Genomic DNA, 24,094 nt, shown 5'->3' with positions numbered 1-24,094 from the left:
TGTTTTTCTACCAGTACCATGTTGTTTTGATTACTATAGTCTTCTAGGATAGTTTGAAGTCATGTAATATGATGTCTCTAGCCTATGTCTCTAGCCTTAGTATTGCTTTGGCTTGGCTATTCAGACTCCTTTTAGGTTCCATATAAATTTTAGATGTTTTCTATTTTGTGAAAAATGACGTTAGTAGTTTGATAGGAAAAGCATTGAATCTGTAAATCGCTTTGAGCAGTATACTCATCTGCACGCAGATGATACTCCAGTGTATGTTCTGAGGTTGATGAGTGAAGTGTATTGTAATTCCAAATAGTCAAGCCAGACCCTGCCCCTGCCCGGCTCCTCCTCTGCCAGAGCTCCATACCTCTAGCCAGGGGCCCTCTGCAGCCACCGGGGATGGGGCTGAGGGCCGCTTCCCGCCCCAGTGCAGCAGCTGCAGGGCAGACCGCCTGCCTTGGCCACAGCCACAGAGACATCTGGCCCTGCTTCCGAGATGTGGAGAGTGCGGGCGAGCTCGGGAGTTGCCTGGAGGCTGCTGCCTGCACACACAAGGCGGCTGCAGCTCGGGAGCCCAGGCGGGCTGGAGGTGCATGGCCTGGTCGGCCTCGGGATCGCCAGCGCGCCCAGCCTGAGGGCCCCCAGGCCGTGCCTCCCACCCACTCCTCCACCTGTGGGAGATCGGGGCCGCTGCCATGGGCACTCGGCAGTCACCCCATGTGGGGTTGAGCGGCAGGTTCTCAGTTCTCGCTCCTGTGCAGCCGCCGCCGCCGGGCAGAATGCCTGGCTTGGCCGCAGCCACTGGGACACCTGGCCCTGGTTCTGCGAGGCTGGGAGCGCAAGCGGGCTCAGGCTGCCAGGCAGCTGCTGCCTGCACACAGAGGGCGACTGCAGCTTGGGCGCCCAGGCGGCGGAGCATGGTCTGGGTGGCCTATGGAATGCGTGCGCTCCAGGCCTGAGGGCCCCCCTGGTGGTGCCACCTGCCCCGGTCTTCCTCTGCTGGAGCCTGGAGCAGCTGGAATGGCCACTCTGCAGTCACAGGGGATAGAGTTAAGTTTTCTTATCCCACACATGCACACAAAAAGGTAACTATTCTGTGAAGTAATTAACATGTTAATTGACTTCATTTTGGTAATCATTTCAGAATGTGCATATAAACGCATCACATGTACAATTTTTATTTCTCTATTACACCTCAGTAAAGCTGAAATAATTAACAGGATTGAAAGGATAAACCCAGAGTTCTATAGTCACAGTTGGACACTTCAATACCTCATTTTAATTAATGGATAGAAAAACCACACAGAAGCTTCATGAGAAATACAAGACTTAAACAACAGTAGAAGCCACTGAGGGCTAATACACATATACAGGACAGTCCATCCAACAACAGCAGAATATACATTCTTTTCAAGAGTATATGAAACTTTCTCTAGGATAGGCCATATCTTCGTCCACAAAATATGTCCTAATCATTTTTAAAAGTTTGAAATCATACAAAATATAATTTACAACCACAATGGAAGAAACAACAGCTAAATAAGTGAAAACTGGAAAATTCATGAAAATGTGGAAATTAAACAATACAGTCTTCAACTACCAGTGAGTGAAAAAATAAATCACAAGCAAAATTATAAAATATCTTGAGACAAATTAAAATAAAAACAAAACATACCAAAACTTATTGAATGCAGTGAAAGTAGAGTTCAAAGGAAAATGTATGGATATGAACAACTACATTTAAGAAAAATCTCAAATCAGTATCCTCACTGTATACCTAAAGGCAGTGGAAGAAAACAAAAAAGACTAAATCCAAAGCTAGCAGAAGGAAAGAAATAATAAAGAGCATAATTAGAGCATAAATCAATAAAATAGAAGGTTGGAGAGCAGTAGAATGAATAAACATAGATTCTTTGAAAGATCAAGCCTTTCACTATATTGACTGAGAAATAGATGGAAGACTAATTATTAAAATAATAAATGAAAGCAGAGCCATTACTACCAACTTTACAGAAATACAAAAGGATTACAGGAGTATACTGTGAACAACTGTCTAACAACAAATTAGGTGCCCTGGATGAAATGGACGAATCGCTAGAAAGACACAAACTACCAAAGTGGCTCAAGAAGAAAGAGAAAATCTGAATAGACCTATAACCTAGGAGATTGAATTAGTAATCGAAAGCGATTAACAAAGAAACATTTATGACCAAATAGCTGCATTAACCGGTGAGTCAACCTAATATTTAAAGAAGAATTAATACCATTTCTTCTCAAACTCTTCTGACATAATATATGAAGAAGGAATACTTGCTAATTCGTTTTTTGATAACAGCATTATCCTTGTACCAAAGCCAAAGAGAGCACAAAAAAGAGAACTACAGCACAATATCCCTTATGAATATATAAGCAAAAATCTCAGCAAAATACTAGCAATACTAGCAAAATACTAACAGCAATACTGTATAATCAAAGGATTATAAACTATCACCCTGTGAGATTTATCCCCAAAATGCAAGTGTGGCTCAAAATATAAAAAATCAATCAGTGTAATATGCTGTAACAGTAAAAAGAATAATAACGTGATTATTTCAATTGATTCAGAGAAAACATTGATGAAATACAACACCCTTCTATAATAAAAATACTCAATAAACTAGGCATAGAAGGGATCTTCTGCAACATGACAACGGGATGTACAAAAAACCAAGTTAATATCGTGATTAAAGATGAAATACTGAAAGCTGTTTTCCTAACATCTAGAACAAGACAAGGATGGTGCATTTGCCAGTTGTATTCAACGTAGCACTGGCAATTTTAGCCAGAGCAATTAGGCAAGACAAAGAAATAAAAGGCATCTAAATTAGAAATAAAAAATAGAAGTAAAATTATATCTATACATGATCTTATGTGTACGAAGCTCCAAACAAAACACAAAACCGATTATAACTAATAAAAGAGGCAGGATGCAAAACAAACATAGGCAAATGAGCTATATTTCTAAACAGTTGTAAAGAACTATGAAAATGTTTTTAAAATTCCATTTATAATACCATCAAAGAATAAGTTATTCAGGCATAAATCTAACCATGGTGGTATACACAAAACTTTGCTGAAAAAAAATAAAGAGAGTGGAAATAACTGGAAAGACATTCTGTGTTCATGGGTTGTAAGACAATATTGTTAGGATGACAATACCATCTAAAGTAATCTACAGATGCAATGCAATACCATCAAAATCCCAAAGGCATTTTTGCAGAAACAAACTCATTCTAAAATTCATACAAAAATGCAAAGGATCTGACAGACAAAACAGTCTTGAAAAAAATATTGGAAAACTCACAATTTTCAGTTTCACAGCCTACTACAAATCTACAGTAATCAAGAGAGTGTGGTACTGGCATAAGACCAATAGACTTTTAGACCAATACAATAGAACAGATTTGAGATCCTACAAATTAGTCCTCACATATATGGTCAATGACTGTTCAACAAGGTGTTCAAGTCTAGTCATGGGAGGTAAGGACGGACTCTTCAACAGCTGGATGTCAGTGCACAAGAGAGAAGTTAGACCCCTACCTTGCAGTATATACAAAAATTAATTCTAAATTAATAAAAGACTTAAATGTAAGGACTAAAAATATGTAACTCTTAGAAGAGAACACACGGTAAACCGTTATGACATTTGAGTTTTAAGTGTATTTTGAAATATGACAGAAAAGCACAGATAACAAAAGAAAATACAAGTAAATTAGATTTAATCAAAATAAAAACCCTTTATGCATCAAAGGATACTATCAAGGGAGTGAAAAGACAACCCATAGTATGTGAGAAAATATGTATCTGATAAAATCAAAGTGTGTATCTGATAAAAGCTTAATAACCCACAACTCAACATGAGAATTTCTAACATCCCAATTAAAACATAGGCAAAGGACTTGAATAGACATTTCACCGAAGAAGATACACAAATGTCTAAGAAGGACAAGAAAAGATGCTAAACACCGTTATTCATTAATAAAATGCAAGACAAAACCCAAATGAGATGCCACTTTGCATCCACTAGTAAGGCTTTCATAACAACGACACAGAAAATCAATGTTGCTAAGGAGGTGGAGAAACTGGAGGCATCATGAACTGGCTGCTAGGAATAGAAAATGATGGACTTACCGTGGAAAACAGATTGGTGTTTCCTCACAGAATCACACAGAGAAACAGGCGCCTCTGGCTTGCGGGTTCTCCTGGGCTGGCGCTGGACGTCCCGGAATCCCAGGCGCGCATCCCTTCCCGCATGAGGGCCCGCCTGGCGGTGACTCCCGCCCCTCTTCTCCTCCGAAGAGAGATCGGGGACACTCCAGGGGCCGTCTGCAGCCACCTGCAGTCCAGGGCCAGGCTGAGGGTCGGTTCCTTCCCCGGTGCAGCCGCCGCCGGGCAGACCACCTGGCTTGGTCGCAGCCACTTCGCCGCCTAGCCCCGGTTCTGCGAGGCTGGGCGCGGCAGCCAGCTGGGGAGTTGCCCGGTGCCTGTAGCTGGGCGCCCAGGTAGTGAAACATGGCCTGGGTGGCCTCTGGATCGCGAGTGCCCCTGGCCCGAGAGCCCGCCAGACCCTGCCCCCGCCCGGCTCCTCCTCTGCCAAAGCACGAGACCTCTAGCCAGGGGCCCTCTGCAGCCACGGGGGATAGGGCTGAGGGCCGGTTCCCCACCCCCCCCCCCCCCCGTGCAGCAGGGCAGGCCGCCTGGCTTGGCCGCAGCCACAGGGACATCTGGCCCTGGTTCCGAGATGTGGGGAGTGAGGGCGGGCTCCGGAATTGCCTGGAAGCTGCTGCCTACACACAGAAGGCGGCTGCAGCTTGGATGCCCAGATGGGCTGGAGGTGCATGGCCTGGTCGGCCTCGGGATCGCCAGCGCGCCCAGCCTGAGGGCCCCCAGGCCGTGCCTCCCGCCCACTCCTCCACCTGAGGGAGATCGGGGCCATTGGTATGGGCCCTCAGCAGTCACCCCGTGTGAGGTTGAGCGGCGGGTTCTCAGTTGTCGCTCCTGTGAAGCCGCCGCCGCCGGGCAGAATGCCTGGCTTGGACGCAGCCACTGGGACACCTGGCCCTGGTTCTGCGATGCTGGCAGCGCGAGTGGGCTCGAGGGTTGCCAGGCAGCTGCTGCCTGCACACAGAGGGCGACTGCAGCTTGGGCGCCCAGGCGGCGGAGCATGGTCTGGGTGGCCGCTGGAATGCGTGCGCTCCAGGCCTGAGGGACCCGCTGGTGGTGCCACCTGCCTCGCTGTGCGCCTCTCTGCACCTGCGCCGGTGCTAGGCGCCTCTCTGCGCCTTTGCGAGGCCAGAGCTGCTTTCTCCTCAGCACAGACCCGGAGAGCATCGCGAGGGCGGAGCTGAGTTCTCCTCTGCACAGACTTCGGAGATACAGCGAAGGCGGAGCAGTGTTCTCCTCAGCACAGACCCGGGCAGGCGGGCGGGCGGGCCGGGGGCACCGCGAGGGCTGAGCTGCGTTCTGCTCAGCACAGACCCGGGGGGCACCGCGAAGGCAGAGCAGCGTTCTCCTCAGCACAGACCTTGGGGGCACTGCCTCGCTTTGGGACAACTCGGGGCCGCATCGACGGTGAATAAAATCCTTCCTGTTTGCAGCCCTGAATAATCAGGGTCAGAGACCAGTTAGAAGGGTTCAGTGTGGAAAATGGGAAACCAAAAGCCCCTCTGAATCCTGCCCAACGAGGTTCTCCCCAGCCAAGGCGAGGCGGCCGCAGTGCGAGATCCACACCGCAGCCTCGGAAGACAAATGCAGCATTCCTAATGCAGACATGACACCCAAAATATGACACCCCCATTGCTTATGTAACAAGCACCTGTAATGCTAATGCACTGCCTCAATACAAAAATATTAATATAAGACCCTTAATCCCCTCTCTGCCGTGCAGTCCAAAGACAGCGATCATAATAATCAACATTGACATAGTCAATACAAATGTAGTAACGAACCTAGGGTTAAGGTTGCTGTTTGTTAGGGTTAGGGGTTAGGGGTTTAGGGTTAGGGGTTGGAGATAGGGGTTGGGGTCAGAGTTAGGGGTTAGGAGTCAACGTTTAGACTTAGGGGTTAAGAGAAGTTAGGGGTTAGAGATTAGGGGTTAGGGTTGGGTTAGGGTGAGGGTGAGGGTTGGGGTTAGGGGTTAGGATTAGGGATAGGGGTTAGGGTTAAGGGTTAGGGTTAGGGTCAGGGGTTAGGGGTCAAGGGTTAGGGGTCAGGGGTAAGGGTCAGGGGTCAGGGGTCCCACTCTGTGGGTTGCCTATTTACTCTGCTGACTGTTCCTTTTGCCATGCAAAAGCTCTTTAGTTTAATTAAGTCCCAGCTATTTATCTTTGTTTTTATTGCATTTGCGTTTGGGTTCTTGGTCATGAAAATCTTGCCTGTGCCAATGTCTAGAAGGGTTTATCCAGTGTTATCTTCCAGAATTTTTATAGTTCAGGAATTAGGTTTAAGTTCTTATTCCATCTTGGTAGATTTTTGTATAAGGTGAGAGGTGAGAATCCAGTTTTATTCCCCTACATGTGGCTCGCCAATGATCCCAACATCATGTGTTGAAAAGGGTGTCCTTTCCCCACTTTACGTTTTTGTTTACTTTGTGGAAGATCAGTTGGCTGTAAGCATTTGGGTTAATTTCTGGGTTCTCTCTTCTCTTCCATTGGTCTATGTGCCTATTTTTAAACCAGTACCATGCTGTTTTGGTAACTATGGCCTTATTGTACAGTTTGAAATCAAGTAGTGTGATGCCTCCAGGTTTGTTCTTTTTGCTTAGCCTTGGTTTGGCTACATGGCTCTCTTTTGGTTCCATATTAATTTTAGAATTGTTTTTGTAATTCTTTGAAGAATGATGTTGCTATTCAGATAGGGATTGCATTGAATTTGTAGATTGCCTTTAACAGAATGGTAATTTTCACAATATTGGTTCTACCCATCCATGAGCATGGGCATGCATTTCCACTTGTTTGTGTCATCTATGATTTCTTTTCTTTCTTGATTTTTTTTTTTTTTTCCAGAGGGAGTTTCGCTCTTGTCGCTGAAGTGGGAGTGCAATGGTGTGATCTCAGCTCACTACAACTTCTGCCTCCTGGGTTCAAGCGATTCTCCTGCCTCAGTTTCCTGAGTAGCTGGGATTATAGGCATGCGCCACCGTGCCTGGCTCCATCTATGATTTCTTTCAGCAGTGTTTTGTAATTTTCATTGTAGAGGTCTTTTGATTTCTTTGCTAGGTGTATTCCTAAGTTTTGTTTTTTTTCTTTGTTTGTTTTTCGCAGCTATTGTAAAAGGGGTTGAGTTCTTGATGTGATTCTCTGCTTGGTAGCTGTTGATGTATAGAAGAGCTACTGATTTGTGTCCATTAATCTTGTATCTGGAAACTTTGCTGAATTCTTTTATCAGTTCTAGGAGCTTTCTAGAGGAGTCTGTAGGGTTTTCAAGGCGAAAGATCACATCGTCAGCAACCAGTGACAGTTTGACTTCCTTTTCACCGATTTGGATTTCCTCTATTTCCTTTTGTCTGATTGCTCTGGCTAGGACTTCCAGTACTTTGTTGAAGACGAGTGGTGAGAGTAGGCTCTTCGTCTTGTTCCAGTTCTCAAAGGGAATGCTTTCACCTTTTCCCCATTCAGTATTATGTTGGCTGTGGGTTTGTCATAGATGGCTTTATTACATTAAGGTATGTCCCTTGTATGCCTATTTTGCTGAGAGCTTTAATCATAAAGCAATGTTAGATTTTGTCGAATGCTTTTTCTGCATCTGTTGATATAATCATGTGAGTTTTTTTTTTATTTCTGCTTATTTGGTGTATCACATTTATTGACTTGCATATGTTAAACCATTCCTGTATCACTGGTATGAAACCCACTTGATCATCATGGATTATCTTTTTGATATGTTGTTGGATTCAGATAGATAGTATTTTGTTAAGGATTTTGGCATCTGCGTTCATCAAGGATATTGGTCTGTAGTTTTCTTTTTTGGTTATGTCCTTTCATGGTTTTGGTATTAGAGTGATGCTGGCTTCATAGAATGAATCAGGGAGGGTTTCTTCTTTCTCTGTCTTGTGGAATAGTGTGAAAGGATTGGTATCATTTCTTCTTTGAATGAAAGAAGACATTCTTTGAATGTCTGGTAGAATTCTGCTGTGAATCTGTCTGGTCCTCGGCTTTTTTTGTTGGTAATTTTAAAATTACCATTTCAATCTTGCTGCTTGCTTTATTGGTCTGCTTGGGGTATCTACTTCTTCTTGATTTATGCTAGGAGGGTTGTATTTTTCCAGGAATTTATCCAACTCTTCTAGGTTTTCTAGTTTATGTGCCAAAAGGTGTTCATAGTACCCTTGAATAATCTTTAATATTTCAGTGGTGTCAGTTGTAATATCCCCTGTTTCATTTCTTAGTGAGGTTATTTGGATTTTCTCTCTTCTTTTCTTGGTTAATCTTATAATGGTCTATCAATTTTATTTATCTTTTCAAATAACCAACTTTTTGTTTTATTCATGTTTTGTATTTGTTGTTGTTGTTGTTGCTGTGTCAATTTCATTTAGTTCTGCTCTGATCTTGGTTATTTCGTTTGTTTGCTGGGATTGGGTTTGGCTTGTTCTTGCTTCTCCAGTTCCCTGAGATGTGAACTTAGATAATCTGTTTGTTCTCTTTCAGACATTTTGACGTAGGTGTTTAGGGCTACAAACTTTGCTCTTAGCAGTGCCTTTGCTGTATCCCAGAAGTCTTGATAGGTTGTGTCATCCAGTTCGAAGAAATTTTTTACATTTCCATCTTGATTTCGTTTTTCGCCCAATGCTCATTCAGGAGCAGGTTATTTAATTTCCATGTATTTGCATGGTTTTGAAGATTCCTTTTGGAGTTGATTTTCAGTTTTATTCCACTATGATCTGAGAGAGTGCGTGATACAATTTCAATTTTCTTAAATTTATTGAGACTCGTTTTATGGCCTATCATGTGGTCTATATTGGAGAAAATTCCATGTGCTGTTGAATAGAATGTGTATTCTGTGGTTGTTGGATGAAATGTTCTGTATATATCTGTTAAGTCCATTTGTTCCAAAGTATATTTTAAATCCAGTGTTTCTTTGTTGACTTTCTGTCTTGATGACCTGTCTAGTGCTGTCAATGGAGTATTGAAGTCCCCCACTATTATTGTGTTGCTGTCTATCTCATTTCTTATGTCTACTAGTAATTGTTTTATAAATTTGGGAGCTCCAGTGTTAGGTTCATGTATGTTTAGGATTGTCATATTTTTCTGTTGAATGAGACCTTTGTCTTTGTCTTTGTCTTGTCTTTGTCTCTTTTAGCTACTGTTGCTTTAAAGTTTGCTTTGTCTCATATGAGAATAGCTACCACTGCTTGCTTTTGGTGTCCATTTGCATGAAATGCCTTTTTCTACCACTTTACTTAAGTTTATGTAGGTCGTTATGTGTTAGGTGAGTCTCCTGAAGGCAGCAGATAGTTAGTTGGTGAGTTCTTATCCATTATGTGGTTCTGTATCTTGTAAGTGGAGCATTGAAGCCATTTAGAACCAACATTAGTATTAAAAAGTGAGGTACCATTGCTTTCATCATGCTCTTTGTTGCCTCTGTACTTTGTTTTTGTTTTTTTGTTTTTTATTATTGCTTTTTAACTTGTATTTTTGTTTTATAGGTCTTGTGTGATGTATGCTTTAATGAAGTTCTGTTTTGATGTGTTTCCAGGATTTGTTCCATGATTTAGAGCTCCTTTTAGCAGTTCTTACAGTGCTGGTTTGGTAATGGCAAATTCTGTCAGCATTTGTTTGTCTGAAAATAACTGTATCTTTCTTTCATATATGATGTTTAGTTTTGCTGGATACAGAATTCTTGGCTGATACTTGTTTTGTTTGAGGAGGCTGAAGAAAGGGCCCCAATCCCATCTAGCTTGTAAGGTTTCTGCTGCAAAATCTGCTGTTAGTTTGATAGGTTTTCCTTTATAGGTTACCTAGTGCTTCTGTCTCACAGCTCTTAAGATTCTTTCCTTTGTCTTAACTTTCGATAACCTAATGACAATGTACCTAGGCTAAGATCTTTTTGTGATGAATTTCCCAGGTGTTATTTGTGCTTCTTGTATTTGAATGTCTAGGTCTCTCACAAGGCCACGGAAGTTTTCCTTGATTATTCCCCCAAATATGTTTTCCTGGCTTTTAGAATTCACTTCTTCCTCAGGTACACCAATTAGTCTCAGGTTCCATCGTCTTAGGCCCCACCACTGGGGCCGCTACACATGACATGGGATGTGGGCCATTGGGTAGAGGGCACGGAGATGGGGCGCTGCCAGGGGAGCCAAGGAGGAAAGAGAGCACTCTCCAAATTGTCTTCCAAGGTTTCAATGTGCATTTTATTAACTCAGAATCTGTCGGGAATAATACTAGGGAAATACCTTTCCCTGGAGATGGGTCTTGTCAGTGGAGTGAGATAGGTTGGGGGGAGGAAGAGGAATGGGAGGCTCAGTTTATAAATATTAAGATCAGCAAGGGTGTGCTGCTGGCAGGAGCAGAGGGAGCCTGGGGATTTGGGTGGCTGCCGTTGGTAAGTGGTTGCAATCCAGAGAGTGGGATTGAATTCCTCCCCTGTCACGTTAGCATCCCGTTTCCTGGGCGCGGGTCTAACGCCCTGCAGGTGGTCATTTCACTCGTGGTTGCTTTGTCTCTCTTCTGCCATGCCCAGACTCAGCTTCACACTCCAGGGCTGCGTACCACCAGCCACTGTCATGTTAACACCTTCCCAGGCCAATGTGTCCTTGGCCTAGAGCCCAATCTGCTGGACAGCCTGGGACCATCCATTTTCGGGGTGGTGGGCAACCTGGTGGCCATCGTGGTGCTGTGCAAGTCACACAAGGAGCAGAAGGAGACCATCTTCTGTTCACTGTTATGCAGCTGGCCGCCACCGACCTGTTGTTCACTTTGCTGGTGAGCCAGGTGACCATCGCCACGTACATGAAGGGTGGGTAACCTGGGGGCCAGCTGCTGTGCGAGTACAGCATCTTCAGCCTGTTCTTCTTCAGTCTGTCCGGCCTCAGCATCATCTGTGCCGTGATATCTATACAGGTAATTTGTGTTAGACATTCTTAGAAGAGTTTCAAAAGTTTTATGTTTGTATCTCGGTTATAAACAGAGTCCTCAAATGCGTGAAAAAGAAATCATGCCATGGTTGAATTTCAGCAGGAATAAGTTTATTTTACCTATTCAAAATCAAAATACTTTTTTTTTTGTTTGAAAATGTGTTTTAAAGATATGTTTTTGAAAAAAGTTTAAGTAAATATTTAATAATGTCCCCTTTTCTATCCCAAGAAATAATTTCATATAGTTTATTTAAATTTTTTAACAAAAATGTAGCATAATTTTTTTAAATTGTATATTTTATTTAACCCAATATATATCCAAAATATTGCGTCAATAGGTAATCAATATAAAAATTATTAGAGATAGTTTGCATTCTTTTTTCATATGAAATCTTTGAAATCCATTGTGTATTTTACATTTTAGGATGTCTCAACTCAAATGTGAAATTTTCTTGGAGAATATTTGAACTGTATTTAGATTAATACAAATTGCAGTTAAAAAGTTTAATATAGATTTACCAGGGGGCATGCAGCCCGCTTGCCAATCAGATCGCTGCTGAGCGGTCCCGCAGCTAACCCCCGAAGAGCAGCCTGCTGGCTTCCCCAGCGCCCAGGAGTTGGGGATGTTCTACAAACCTACCACCACTGCCCCCAGCAGCACCCCTGGCTCCAGCACCCCTGGGCCGGGCACTCCGGTCCCTACAGGAAGCGTCCCGTCGCCGTCAGGCTCAGGGCCAGGAGCCGCTGCCTCTTTCAGACCGCTGTTTAACAACTTTGGACAGCCTACCATCGGCTGTGTGCAGGCCATGAAACCACCTGGTGCCCAGGGCTCCCAGAGCACCTACGCGGAACTGCTGTTGGTCACAGGGGAGATGGGCAAAGGGATCCGGCCCACCTATGCTAGCAGCAAGAGCGCCACGGAGCGCCTGAAGAGAGGTATCATCCATCCCTAGTCAGAATGCCTGGCAGAGACAGAGCGGAACGCCGGCACTTAACAGGAAACTCCTAGGCCTCTGTGCCTGGACTCCAGAGCACCTGCTTCTCCCTGGCCTTCATCCCTAGTTGCACTAACCATCCTGGGCTTCCTGTCCTGTGTCCCTTGATGGGTGCCCTCCAGGAACCAACGGGCTTTTCTCACTCCAGGTGGCAGCACTAAGGACCCTCCCTCCCCACCCCACCCCGCCAACGCAACAAGAGTTAGCAGCAAGGTCCCCGTGAGTCCCACCCATGACCTGCCGACAGTGTTGCCCACTGGAACTTTCTGCGGCCCCCACCACTCGGCCCTTCCCAGCACTTCTCCCACTTGTCCGGAGCCTCCTTCTCCCTCAGCACGGCTCAGGCCTCAGGCCTGACACTTCCCTGCCTTGTGTCTTTTGCTAAACATGACCTATCTATATTCATAAAAGATGCTTTGGATTTGTGCTCTCTAAAAAAAAGTTTAATATAAAAGAGAAATTAAAGGAAATTTAGCAAAGGAATATATAGATGAATATTTAAATACTCAGAGGTGACATTACTACCAGACGTAATGAGGTTATCAGATATTTCATTTATTTATGATTAATATGTTTGTATTTATTTTTTATTTATTTTATTTTATTTATGTATTTATTTATTTTTATTATACTTTAAGTTCTAGGGTACAGGTGCACAACGTGCAGGTTTGTTACATATGTATACATGTGCTGTGTTGGTTTGCTGCACCCATTAACTTGTCATTTACATTAGGTATTTCTCCTAATGCTCTCCCTCCTCCAGCCCCCACCCCATGACAGGCCCCAGTGTGTGATGTTCCCCTGCCTGTGTCCAAGTATTCTCATTGTTTAATTCTCACCTATGAGTGAGACTATGCAGTGTTTGGTTTTCTGAACTTGCGATAGTTTAAACAAACTAGGAAGTTCAGAAGTCACTTTATAAGAGAAATAAAGAAAAATAAAGTATTAATGACATTGGTAACAAAATAAAAATTAGACAAAGTATTAACAAGCAAGCTTATTTATTTATAAGAGATGGGAAAATATTACAAAGGAATAAATCATGTCAACATGAAGAAAAAGTGTATTATATATAATTCCTTTGTTAACTTATTATTGTGTTTCCTTGTATAATTTTCACTTGTTTTGTTGGTTTCACTACTTACTTCATTCTTTCAAAAACTACATCTTCACAGACCATTTCAGCTTTTGCTATGTGGGCAGAATTATAAAACCCAATTTCAAAATTTCAACTCAACGTTGTCAGCATTTTTCTTTGGGCTTTTTATTAAAAAAAAACCTAAGTAATTGTGTGTGTGTGTATTTTAGTATTAACATGAATGTAATAACAGTAAAATCAAACAAAAACAAATGGATACGCAATATGTTCAACTAGCATCTCAAATATGAAAAAGGCATTGCCAACAGTGATATGATTTTTTTTTCAAAATGGTAAGCTTTTTAAAGTATAATCTTATTTTAACCTAAAATCTTACTATCAGAAAATGCAGTGTACATTAAAATGTTCTGAAATGCTTTATTCACATTTATTAAATGGTTGTACTCACTCAGATATCTACAAATTGGTTTTTCACTTATGTAATTATAGAACGTTCAAAAGTCATGCAGAATGTGAGATAATTTTCTATTGAATATGATTGTTTTATCATTGCAAGACATCAAACATCCCTGTTTCCTACCAAATGAATGTACAATAGCAATAAATGTAAAAATGTGTTTTTGAAAAAGACATATTTTTCAGTTATAAAACAAAGATTTCAAAACTTGAATTGTTACAGTGAATATCTCTTAATATAGGCTACAGTCACTTTAGATAAAAAATTACCTCACATCTATTTTCAGTATTACTTAAAGATGTTCATTTAGTGGCAAAGATTTTTTTTTTTTTTTTTTTTGCCTAGAGGCAGATATTTTGCCACATGGCTATTTATGAAACTGTTTTTAAATGCACGTACACATATAAAAGCTGCCACTGTGGCTGTAAACTATTACAAGTTATCAAGATTAAAAAATAAACAAATAAAAATGTTTCAGTTTTTCTATGAAGTATCTTTACTTGAGTCCAAATTTAGAGGTTTAAAACGCCTCAGATTAATAAAACCAAGTGTTTCACATATTTCAGTTGGAATGGCGTTTGTCCTAGTTTTATTAGTGAAGCAGCAGACTGCATTTTTTCACTCTCATACACCTTCAAAAGGTGGACAGAAAAATTTGATAAAACTTCTAGGGCATTATCTGATGAAACACATTAAACACTAAAGGAGATATACAACTTCATTGCTTGTAAAAGACATATAAGAAGAAAACCTACATACATATATCTATCAGTTTCGTATTTTCAAGAAATATTTGCCGTAAAGTGAGCTTCATAACAGTATGTGTTCTCCCACAAAGCCAAGGAAAGTAAGTTTGACACAAGGACCTGGAAGTCTACGTGTGTGGCGTAATTACATTGAATACATTCACAAATAAGGCAGAAATGTATAGTAGAGTGTCCATTATAGAGGAACACTCAATACATATTTAATAAAGTGCTTAAAAATTCTCATTATCGACCTGGACAAAGAGTATACTTGTTATGTTTGCCAGTGACAGATATTAAAAGTGGAGATTGAAGGAAAAATGATGTATAGAAGAGCGATTTTACCTTCAAAGTGACATAAATAATTTGAAGAAATTGAGGGAAGTGACTTGCTTAAATATCCATAAAGTAAATATTTATTGTGTGCTTACTGTGTGCACTGGGAATTAAGCAGTGAAAAAAAATACAAAGGAAAACACCAACAAGGTCTCTTCTATCATGGAGCTTACATTCTACCAGTAAGAGAAAGACCATCAACAAATACATATGTAGGATAACATGACTATGAATGGTATGGAGAAAAATAAGAACAGTAAGGGGCATGTGGGGACCTGGGGATTTATTTTATATAAAGATAGACAAGAAAGGCCTCATTACTAAGTAATTTTACTCAATCCTTTATTCAATTTATTTATTTGTTGATTCCATAATACCTATTTATGTATTTATGTGTTTTTAATTTATTTTTTATTTTTAGAATCAGGGTCTCTCTCTGTCACCCAGGCTGGAGGGCAGGGATGTGATCATAGTTCACTGTAACCTTACTCCTGGGCTCAATTGATCCTCCCATCTCAGCCTCCCAAGTAGCTTGGTCTACAGGCACCTGCCGCCATGCTTGGCTAATTAAAAAAAAAAAAAAAAATTAGAGATGGGGTTGTGCTATGTTGCCCAGGCAGTTCTCAAACTCTTGGCCTCAAGCAATGCTCCTGCTTTGGCCTGTCGAAGCATTGGGATTATAGGCATGGGCCACCGTGCCTGGCCCCATAATATTTATTTAGTGTATACACTGTGATAGGCACAAGAAAGTCTCTGATAGTTCAGTAAAAAACTGCAATGATGTCTGCAACAGATAATTAAGTTTGCCCACGATTCTTTTGAGTGTCATAACACTGTCCTAAGAAAACGTCTATATTTCCACTTACTGGGTCTGTGAAACTCAAACTCAATGTTAAAAAGCTCTGATCTGTGGTTGAAATCATAATCCATCTAAAAGCCAGAAATGTGGAGACATTTTTTAAATTTTAAGTGAATCATAAGCAGTCTTGTATTTAAGACAGATAAAATTATTGTACAGTATTATGTTTTCTGTACTTAAAATGAGAGAAAACCATGAGGGTTGTTAATGTTCGAAAAAAGAAGGCATCTATGAGGAAGCTTCACATTGGTAGAAAGTATGAAAGGAAAATAAAATCTCAGGACCCCAATCTCACTATGACAAAGGAAAATTAAGCTTGGAACCTGAATCATGCAAAAACTGCCATCCTTTTGTTCCCAAACAGCTGTAATTTCACATGCTTACTTTAACTTATGTAAAGTGTAGATTTACTGAGAGAGAGAATGAATGCACAACTGACTCCTTCTTCCTGTTTTTTGCCACATGTAACATATAGATTCACTGAGTACTAATCAGAGTCTCACAAGAATGTAGCCATTTGCTTCCTTGCCTTCCCTCTCTCCTTCTTTTCCTCCCCTGTTTTAATTTCCTGCCTGCTTCCTCTTTCTCCTTTAAATATTGAAGTTCCCAAAACCTCTTTAGAAAAAGCACAGGACACCGCCTACTTGTGACTTGTGATTCTTTTTTCCAGGTGTATTCTCCACCTTGCAAAGCAAAATCTCTAAATCACTTGAGATCTGCCTCATTCACTTACTGGTTTACAAAAGGAAGTTGGAAAAAACCACTCTTCTTGCAATGCACAAATGACTGTTTTATAGTAACTTTATTGCCTATGCAATCAATCACATATTTGATATAATTATAGTATCAGATGATAAATGCAGATGTAAAAAATCTATCTGTAAAAGTGACTTTTCTTATTTCCCCTCTCTCCTTTACTCCCCTACTGTGCTTTGAATTCTTTATTTTCATATTCACTTTGCTGGCTTCGGATCATTTCCAAACCTACTCTAATGGTAGCATGACGGCATCCAGTGAGTTTGTTGTTGTTGCTGTTCTGATAGGACCATAGACTTTCACATCTAGTTGTGATATCACATGCTCACATTGTCTAACTACTTCATTTTACAGTTGAAGAAATTGAGACACAAGGTAAGGTGACCTGACCAGTTCCAATCTAGTTATATAATAAAAGAATGGCTAATATTTAATAAATAATATGAGTCAGGCACTGGGAAAATAAGGCACTTTTTTTTTTCTTTTTTTTTGAGACGGAGTCTCCCTCTGTCGCACAGGCTGGAGTGCAGTGGTGCGATCTCGACTCACTGCAAGCTCCGCCTCCCATGTTCATGCCATTCTCCTGCCTCAGCCTCCCCAGTAGCTGGGACTACAGGCGCCTGCCACCACGCCCGGCTAATTTTTTGCATTTTTAGTAGAGATGGGGTTTCACCTTGTTAGCCAGGATGGTCTCGATCTCCTCACCTCGTGATCCTTCCGGCCTCCCAAAGTGCTGGGATTATAGGCGTGAGCCACCGCGCCCAGCTAATTTTTTGCATTTTAAATAGATATGGGGTTTCGCCGTGTTAGCCAGGAAGGTCTCGATCTCCTGACCTCATGATCCGCCTGCCTCGGCCTCCCAAACTGCTGGGATTATAGGCGTGAGCCACCGCGCCCGGCGGTAAGGCACTATTTTTATCTCTATTTAAAAATGTAGAAACTGAGCCAAAGAGGGGATATGGTATTTGCCTGGGATCGTAGGATTAGTAAATGTCTCAGTTGGTATTTAAAGGCAGGCTGCCGGATTTCATAGCCCATCCACAATTGCATGCCACTCAAGTCTTCTGGCTCCGACTTCTCTGCAATTTACACAGCCCTACACTGCCTTCCTCCTAAACTCTCCAACCTCCTATTTTTTTCAGCTCTAAACTTTGATTCCCTAAACGCAGCAGTCAGGGACAGGTGGAAGATTGTTGTGAAAAGAACAGGCAGCAGCATTATTGTTTAGCCTCTTTTTATATCTATTTTATTCTACAGATTCGTGTACTTTTCTCAATTATGCATACTTTTCCATTCTGCCAAAAATTTATTTTAAGGCTGTTAAAGCTGTAGTCAATTTTCTCACTTTGATCTTCCAAAGGAACCTGCTGTGTCTTTTTCATTCTGTGCAAAAATAGGCATTTTAGGATCCACTCAATGCTAAAGTCATTGAGTAGCTAGAGACTTTCTATTTGTTTTCTGCATTGTTATATTTTCATAGTTTTAGAATCTGAGCAGCATTTAACTTGTCTATGCTTTATATTTTCCTTTAGAGAAAGAACACAGTGATACTTGCTCGTAGTGTTAGAGGAATAATCCCAAAGAGAGAAATTATTCTTCAAATATCCACCATGACTGAATACTAAGTAATACTGAAACCTACTTATAAAACAAAACAGAAAACCTCCAAAAAACCAAATAAACAACAACAAAACTTAAAACCAAAAAAGTACTGGAAGTCTCAGAAGTATATAGCAGTTATTCTTGCTCCTTCAAATGAAAAGATGCTTTATCGTATCCTCTGTGGAGAGAATTCTGACAGTATTTATCAAAGACCTTACATTTATTCACCTTGTACCCTAACAATTTCATAACTTAAAAATACATACAACAATGTATAATATAGCATTTTTTGTAAAGGGAAATAATCAGAAAGAGTCTAAGTGTTCAACAATAGGGCACTTGTTGAATTATGATACAATCACACAATAAGTTCTTTATAGAGCCCATTAAAATGATGTTATTGATATTTATTTATTAATATGAGAAATCATTTAGCATTTTTGATTAAGACCTTTAACAAAACACAAAGTTTATGAAATAATGGGCACAACATTCCATATTTTCATAAAGGGCATGACTTTTAAAACTACCCTGCAATCATCTCATTTTACACAAATGTCTAATCTGGTTGCTATTCCTGCCACATTTTATGTCTTTGAACCTAATCTACTGACTTCTTTCTCCCAATATTTTGTATGTGCTGAAGGAGTAAAAATGGAATAAAAACAGATATAAGCCATCCCTGCTTTCCTGATGTTGCCAAAGACCAACTGATGCTAGTGTTAAACAAACAAACAAACAAAATGAAAATATGAAGACTGTTAGGAAGGAAAAACACAGGATGCTCTCTGTGTTTTCATATAATAGCAACCTTTGGAAGCCTAAAACTGTAAGACTAAGATTCACACAGTACTTCAAAAAAGAAGACCCTTGCCTACCTAGAATAAAAGAAGTCTACTTTTGTAACTTGATATTATTAGGCTTTGTCTTATTTTTTTTATTGGATTTGTAGATTCTTGGAAGTTAAGCTTCATCCATTTTTACTTTTTCTAAGCCTGGAGTGATTCTCCATTTTCTTCGTCTGAACTCCTCTAGCACTATTTGTGAGCTAACTCATTTGGTTCCTAGTAAATACCACATTTGCGTGTGCATATTATCTTTCTTCTCAACATCATGGGAAATTCCCTCAAAGCAAAGACAGTCATTTCTGATTCCTCACAGTATGTAATAAAAACTCCGATAAACAATTGAGACTAAATAAAGAACTGTTGTACAAAAAGCCTCAATTCAAACCTAGTTACTACTGATATGTATTCTATATGAAAGCAAACTTAATATACATTATATCTTTAGGAAAACATATATAATCACTCTGTGATCAAAGGCTTCCTAATTAACATATCTTTATTCACTTACTATTAAATAACTCTAAGAGGATAAAAGTCAACCTCCAGGAAGCATGCTATGGAGGACAGAATGTGATCTTTGGAATCAGACGTACCTACATTGAATTCTGCCTTTTGAATATCCAGTTGGGTGATGTAATGCATGGATTATAGTTAACATGGGGGAAAACCGTAGGAAATCTAAAATGTTGTTTGGAGGATTTCATGAAAAAACATTGATAAGCAGCACAATTCCTTTCTTTATATAACTTTTATAATTACTGAATCTCATAACCTGTATTCTAGTCCAGTTAGAAAAATTTTTCCTTTGGATAATGCAATAGTCTTTTAAATAATTGCTGTGTTTTACCCTTGCCGCCTATGTTCACTCAAAGTTCATATTCTGAGTTCCTAATTCCCAGTACCTAAAATACAGTGACAGTATTTGGAGACATGGTCTTTAAAGAGATAATTAAGCTAAAATGGAAATTTGAACACAAACAGGTACAGAGGGAAGATGAAGTGAAGTTACATGGAAAAGATAGTCATCTACACGCCAAGGAGAGAGGCCAGAGAAGATGCCAACCTTGATAGCACCTTGATCTTGGACACTTCTAGCCTCTAGACTTGTGAGAAGGTATATTTCTTTTATTTAAACTATCTAGTCTATGGAAATATGTTATGGCAGCCCAAACAAATTAAAATAATGTCCTACTCAAATAGTAGTGATATCCTTTATTTGCTTTTTAGTTTTTTTTTTTTAATTCAAATTGTATTTTAGATACAGGGGGTATGTAGGCAGGTTTGTTACCTGGGTATATTGTGCCATGCTGAGGTTTGGGGTATGACTGATCTCATCATGCAGATACGAAGCTTAGTACCCTGTAGTTTTTCAACCCTGGCTGCCCTCCCTACTGCCTCTACTAGTCTCCATTGTCTATTATAGTCATGTTTTCTTTTTTTAAAAAAAATCTGTTTTTCTGATTTTTTTATTAGGTAAAAAATGAAAAAACAAAATATAATTTTCATTCAATACATATTTCATCCTTATGGGTTATTTTTTCAGAAAGTGAGGTCCATTTAGAATGATAGCAGTTCATCAACCAAATAATTCGTCTTCATAGAGTTTCAATAACTTCAGAAATTTTCTTCATCTCTCTCTCTCTGTAGAAATTCTGAAACTGTGGAATGGTCATCTTTATCGTCATAAATATTGTCATCTTTATGTCCAAGAGTATCCAACATTTAGCTACCAAACTACTACCCAAATCTGCTTAATTGATCATGTTGATTCTGTTACATTCTACTTGCCATATCAGATTTTTATTAAAGAAATCATTAGCTTATCTATTATTGTTACTGGGGCTGTAAGAAAATTTTATAATTCATTTGGACCAATTCTCTTCTTTATGGTCTTATTTGAGAATAAAACTTGGTTCAGTCTTAGCCTGTCATTTAATAAGCCAGTGACCTGGGGCAAATCTAACTGCTTCATCTGTAAACTATGAATAATAATGGAGGCCCTCTGCCTGTCACACATGGGTATAGTAAAGTTCCATTTTAAAAATGGCTCTTATTATGTTACCTGAAAGGCATTCTATAATGATGAGTGGCAAGGTGGTCTTAGCAACAGTGCAGTGAAAATTGGGACCATTTTCTGTTGCTATCATTTCTATTTTTGTGATAACCTCTTTAAATTAGCCTTAGGATGTAATTCAAAGGAGTTATGTAATTGGATTTTTTTTTTTTTTTTTTTTTTTGCGACAGAGTTTCCCTCTGTCGCCCAGGTTGGAGTGCAGTGGCGCAATCTGGGCGCACTGCAAGCTCCGCCTCCTGGGTTCACGCCATTCTCCTGCTTCAGCATCACGAGTAGCTGGGACTACAGGCGCCCGCCACCGCGCCTGGCTAATTTTTTGTATGTTTAGTTGGGACGGGGTTTCGCCCTGTTAGCCAGGATGGCCTCGATCTCCTGACCTCGTGATCCGCCCGTCTCGACCTCCCAAAGTGCTGGGATTACAGGCGTGAACCACCGCGCCCGGCCCGTAATTGGAAATTTTTGTACTGTTAGATCTAAGAGTATTTTATGTGGTATAATAAAAGATAAATTTAGTGAGCCTCATTAGATAATTAGCATGGAATATATTATGCACTGCCCTGCAGGGGCCTAAGAGAATGGTCCACAGGTCTTGCGAAGTTGATATAAAGACAGGCAACAAGACAGTCTAGCTGAGTAAAAATCTGTAGACATCTCTAGGGAGGAGTGGTTAGAGAATGCCCTGACTCTGTGGATAGCTTGCATATTTTACCCCAGAAAGAAGAGCACACAGTGGCAGAGAGTACTTGAGGTTTAAATAAGAAAAGAGGATGAAAAAATTACTTTGACTAATTATAAATTTTCTCAAGAATGGACTTATTCTCTACTTTCTATTGCCTCTTGAGAAATCATTATTTTGAATTGAGTCAACATAATTATTAAGACTAATTGTGGAGGGTATTCAAAATGGAATAACAGCGGTCCCTAGGATTATATTTTATTTATGAATGATCACTCATTTGTAACTTTTCATTCAGTTAGATGTTTTTCAATACAAAAATACCTTTCTAGCACCAGTTCAATTTGTGAAACGATATGTGAAATTCAGGCATATATTTAATTTTATGTGTAAAATACTCCATTTTTTTCTGTTAATAAAGTAAGTATGTTTAACATGAGACATATCCTCTTAATAAATTTTTAACTGCACAATACAATCTTGTTAACTATAGGTGCTCTGTTGACAGCAGATCTCTAGAACTTATTCATCTGTTATAACTGAATTTTATACCCATTGAACAGCAACCCCCATTTCCCCTGCTTCCAGACCCTGGCAACCAGTATTCTTCTCTGTTTCTAAGAGTTTATCTATTTTGGATATCTTACGTAAGTGGAATCAGGCAGTATTCAGACATACTTTCAATTAGTAACGACTATAATTCTGATAGTTTAAATGAGAGAAAGCAAACATCACTACTACTAGCTTTTGGGGGAAAATATTACAAATAGGGATATTGTGATAAAAGCGTACAATATTTTTTACGTTTGTGCACTTAGATCCATGTTCAGACTTTGCCACCTATACATGTATAGCACATTTGAATATGTGCTACAGTATGCCATTTATAAAGACTGAAAATAACATTTTATAAAACATTATTATTTATTTAGCAACCTCATGAGCTTTGGCTTCAAAAATACCTGATTTACATAGCATAGTCCTAGTGCTGGAGAACAGATCAGTGGCTGCCAAAGGTTAGGGTTGGTTGGAAGATGTGATTAGTGAGGGACAATGTGAAAACATGCACTTTCTTTGTGGTGATAGAGCAGTTCTGCATCCAGATTATGGTGATGGTTACATAAATCCACACTTCATAGATCTATACACACACATCACACATACAGTCACACACACCTACACAAGAGTACATGTAAAATCCTTAGAAATATGAATAAGGTCTGAACCTGAGTTAATGGTATGGAAACAATGTCAATTTCCTGATTTTGGCAATGTACTAGGTTAAGTTAGATATAATCATTGGGGAAAGTTGGCTGAAAATAACACGGTCATTCTTTTTACTATTTTTTAACTTCTTGTGAGTCAAATTATTTAAAAATAATAGGTATTAAACAAAGACAAAAAAATCTAAAATTTCTAAAATCAAAGCCCTTTTGAATGTGAACATATTATTTGATTTATTTTGTAGACCTTGATTTCTTCACCTGTAAAAATGGAATAATAGTACAATTCCTATCTCATTATTGTCATGCTTAAACCATACCATTTATGTAAGTGCCCAGTACCGTGTCTGGTGAACAATAATGCTTAAACACTGAGTTCCTCACTTATTTTGTGGCTATTGGTTTACAGGTGGTTTTTAAGTTCTTAAGTGGAAGTTTGTTTAAAAAGATGGAGTCAAAATAAACAGCAATGTCTCGGAGCATCATCTGAACAAGAAAGTAAGGTGTCCTCCATCCCTTGAAATGGTCTCAGTCCTCTTTTATTGTTTAGCTCTCATGTGAGTCTTCACAAATAACCTCAAGGATTGCTACAACACCAATAGAGAATTAACTCTCATTGAGTTTTTAGCTCAGTAGATTCTGGGTCCTAAACTTTAGGGACTCACCTGCTTTTTAAAATTTTCCCATTTAGAAATATTCAATTTAAATCTTCCTTCAGTAAGTGTTAACTATTAACAATCCTAACATTATAATAAAGTCATAAGTAACATTTATTACTTTTGTTTTCCACTCATACTGCTTGCAGTCCTTAAGCATACAGCATTTTGGTCTTTCCAAATATCTAAAGGAAGATAATCAAAATCAAAACTAAGAAATCCTACTCTGAAGTCATATCACTCTAACTAGATTGTATATTTATTGAGGGTGATGACTATATTTTCTTTTCCAGAAGAACAAAACAAATACAAAGTTGGGATGAATTGAATTCAGTGGGGGATGGAGAGGGGAAGGAGTCAAGGTTCTTCATCCTTTCCCATGCTTTGATAACTTTATCTGTGGGATTCTAGTTAAAAGAACATGACTATCTAAAGAAGTAAGTGCTTGAAAGGCCCACTGTATTAGGAGATTAGGAATTGTTAGCTTGAAAAGACATAAATGGAAAGAAAACATAATGCAGAGACAAAATACATGAAATTTGTATTGTGGTACACATGTGCTTTGTGATCATATTTCTGTGTCATAAACAAAAAAATGTATAAAGCTTAACCAAGAGAAATTTAGGGCACATAGAAGCATTTATGTATTTTCATACTATGAAC

At 39.6% G+C, this 24,094-nt stretch overlaps 1 protein-coding gene across 1 annotated transcript; it reads left to right on the top strand.

Annotated features, from left to right (window-relative positions):
- Nucleotides 1-11,727: 11,727 nt before the first annotated feature.
- On the top strand, nt 11,728-12,197 carry LOC107972937 (cyclin-dependent kinase 2-associated protein 2-like). The gene has a single exon (XM_054674407.2). The coding sequence runs from the start codon at nt 11,728-11,730 to the stop codon at nt 12,055-12,057; it is 330 nt and encodes a 109-aa protein (XP_054530382.1). The 3' UTR covers nt 12,058-12,197.
- The last annotated feature ends 11,897 nt before the right edge of the window (nt 12,198-24,094 follow it).

Source organism: Pan troglodytes, chromosome 21 (genome assembly GCF_028858775.2).
Source record: "Pan troglodytes isolate AG18354 chromosome 21, NHGRI_mPanTro3-v2.0_pri, whole genome shotgun sequence".
Classification (NCBI taxonomy): domain Eukaryota; kingdom Metazoa; phylum Chordata; class Mammalia; order Primates; family Hominidae; genus Pan; species Pan troglodytes.
This window is presented reverse-complemented; position numbering and strand designations above follow the sequence as displayed.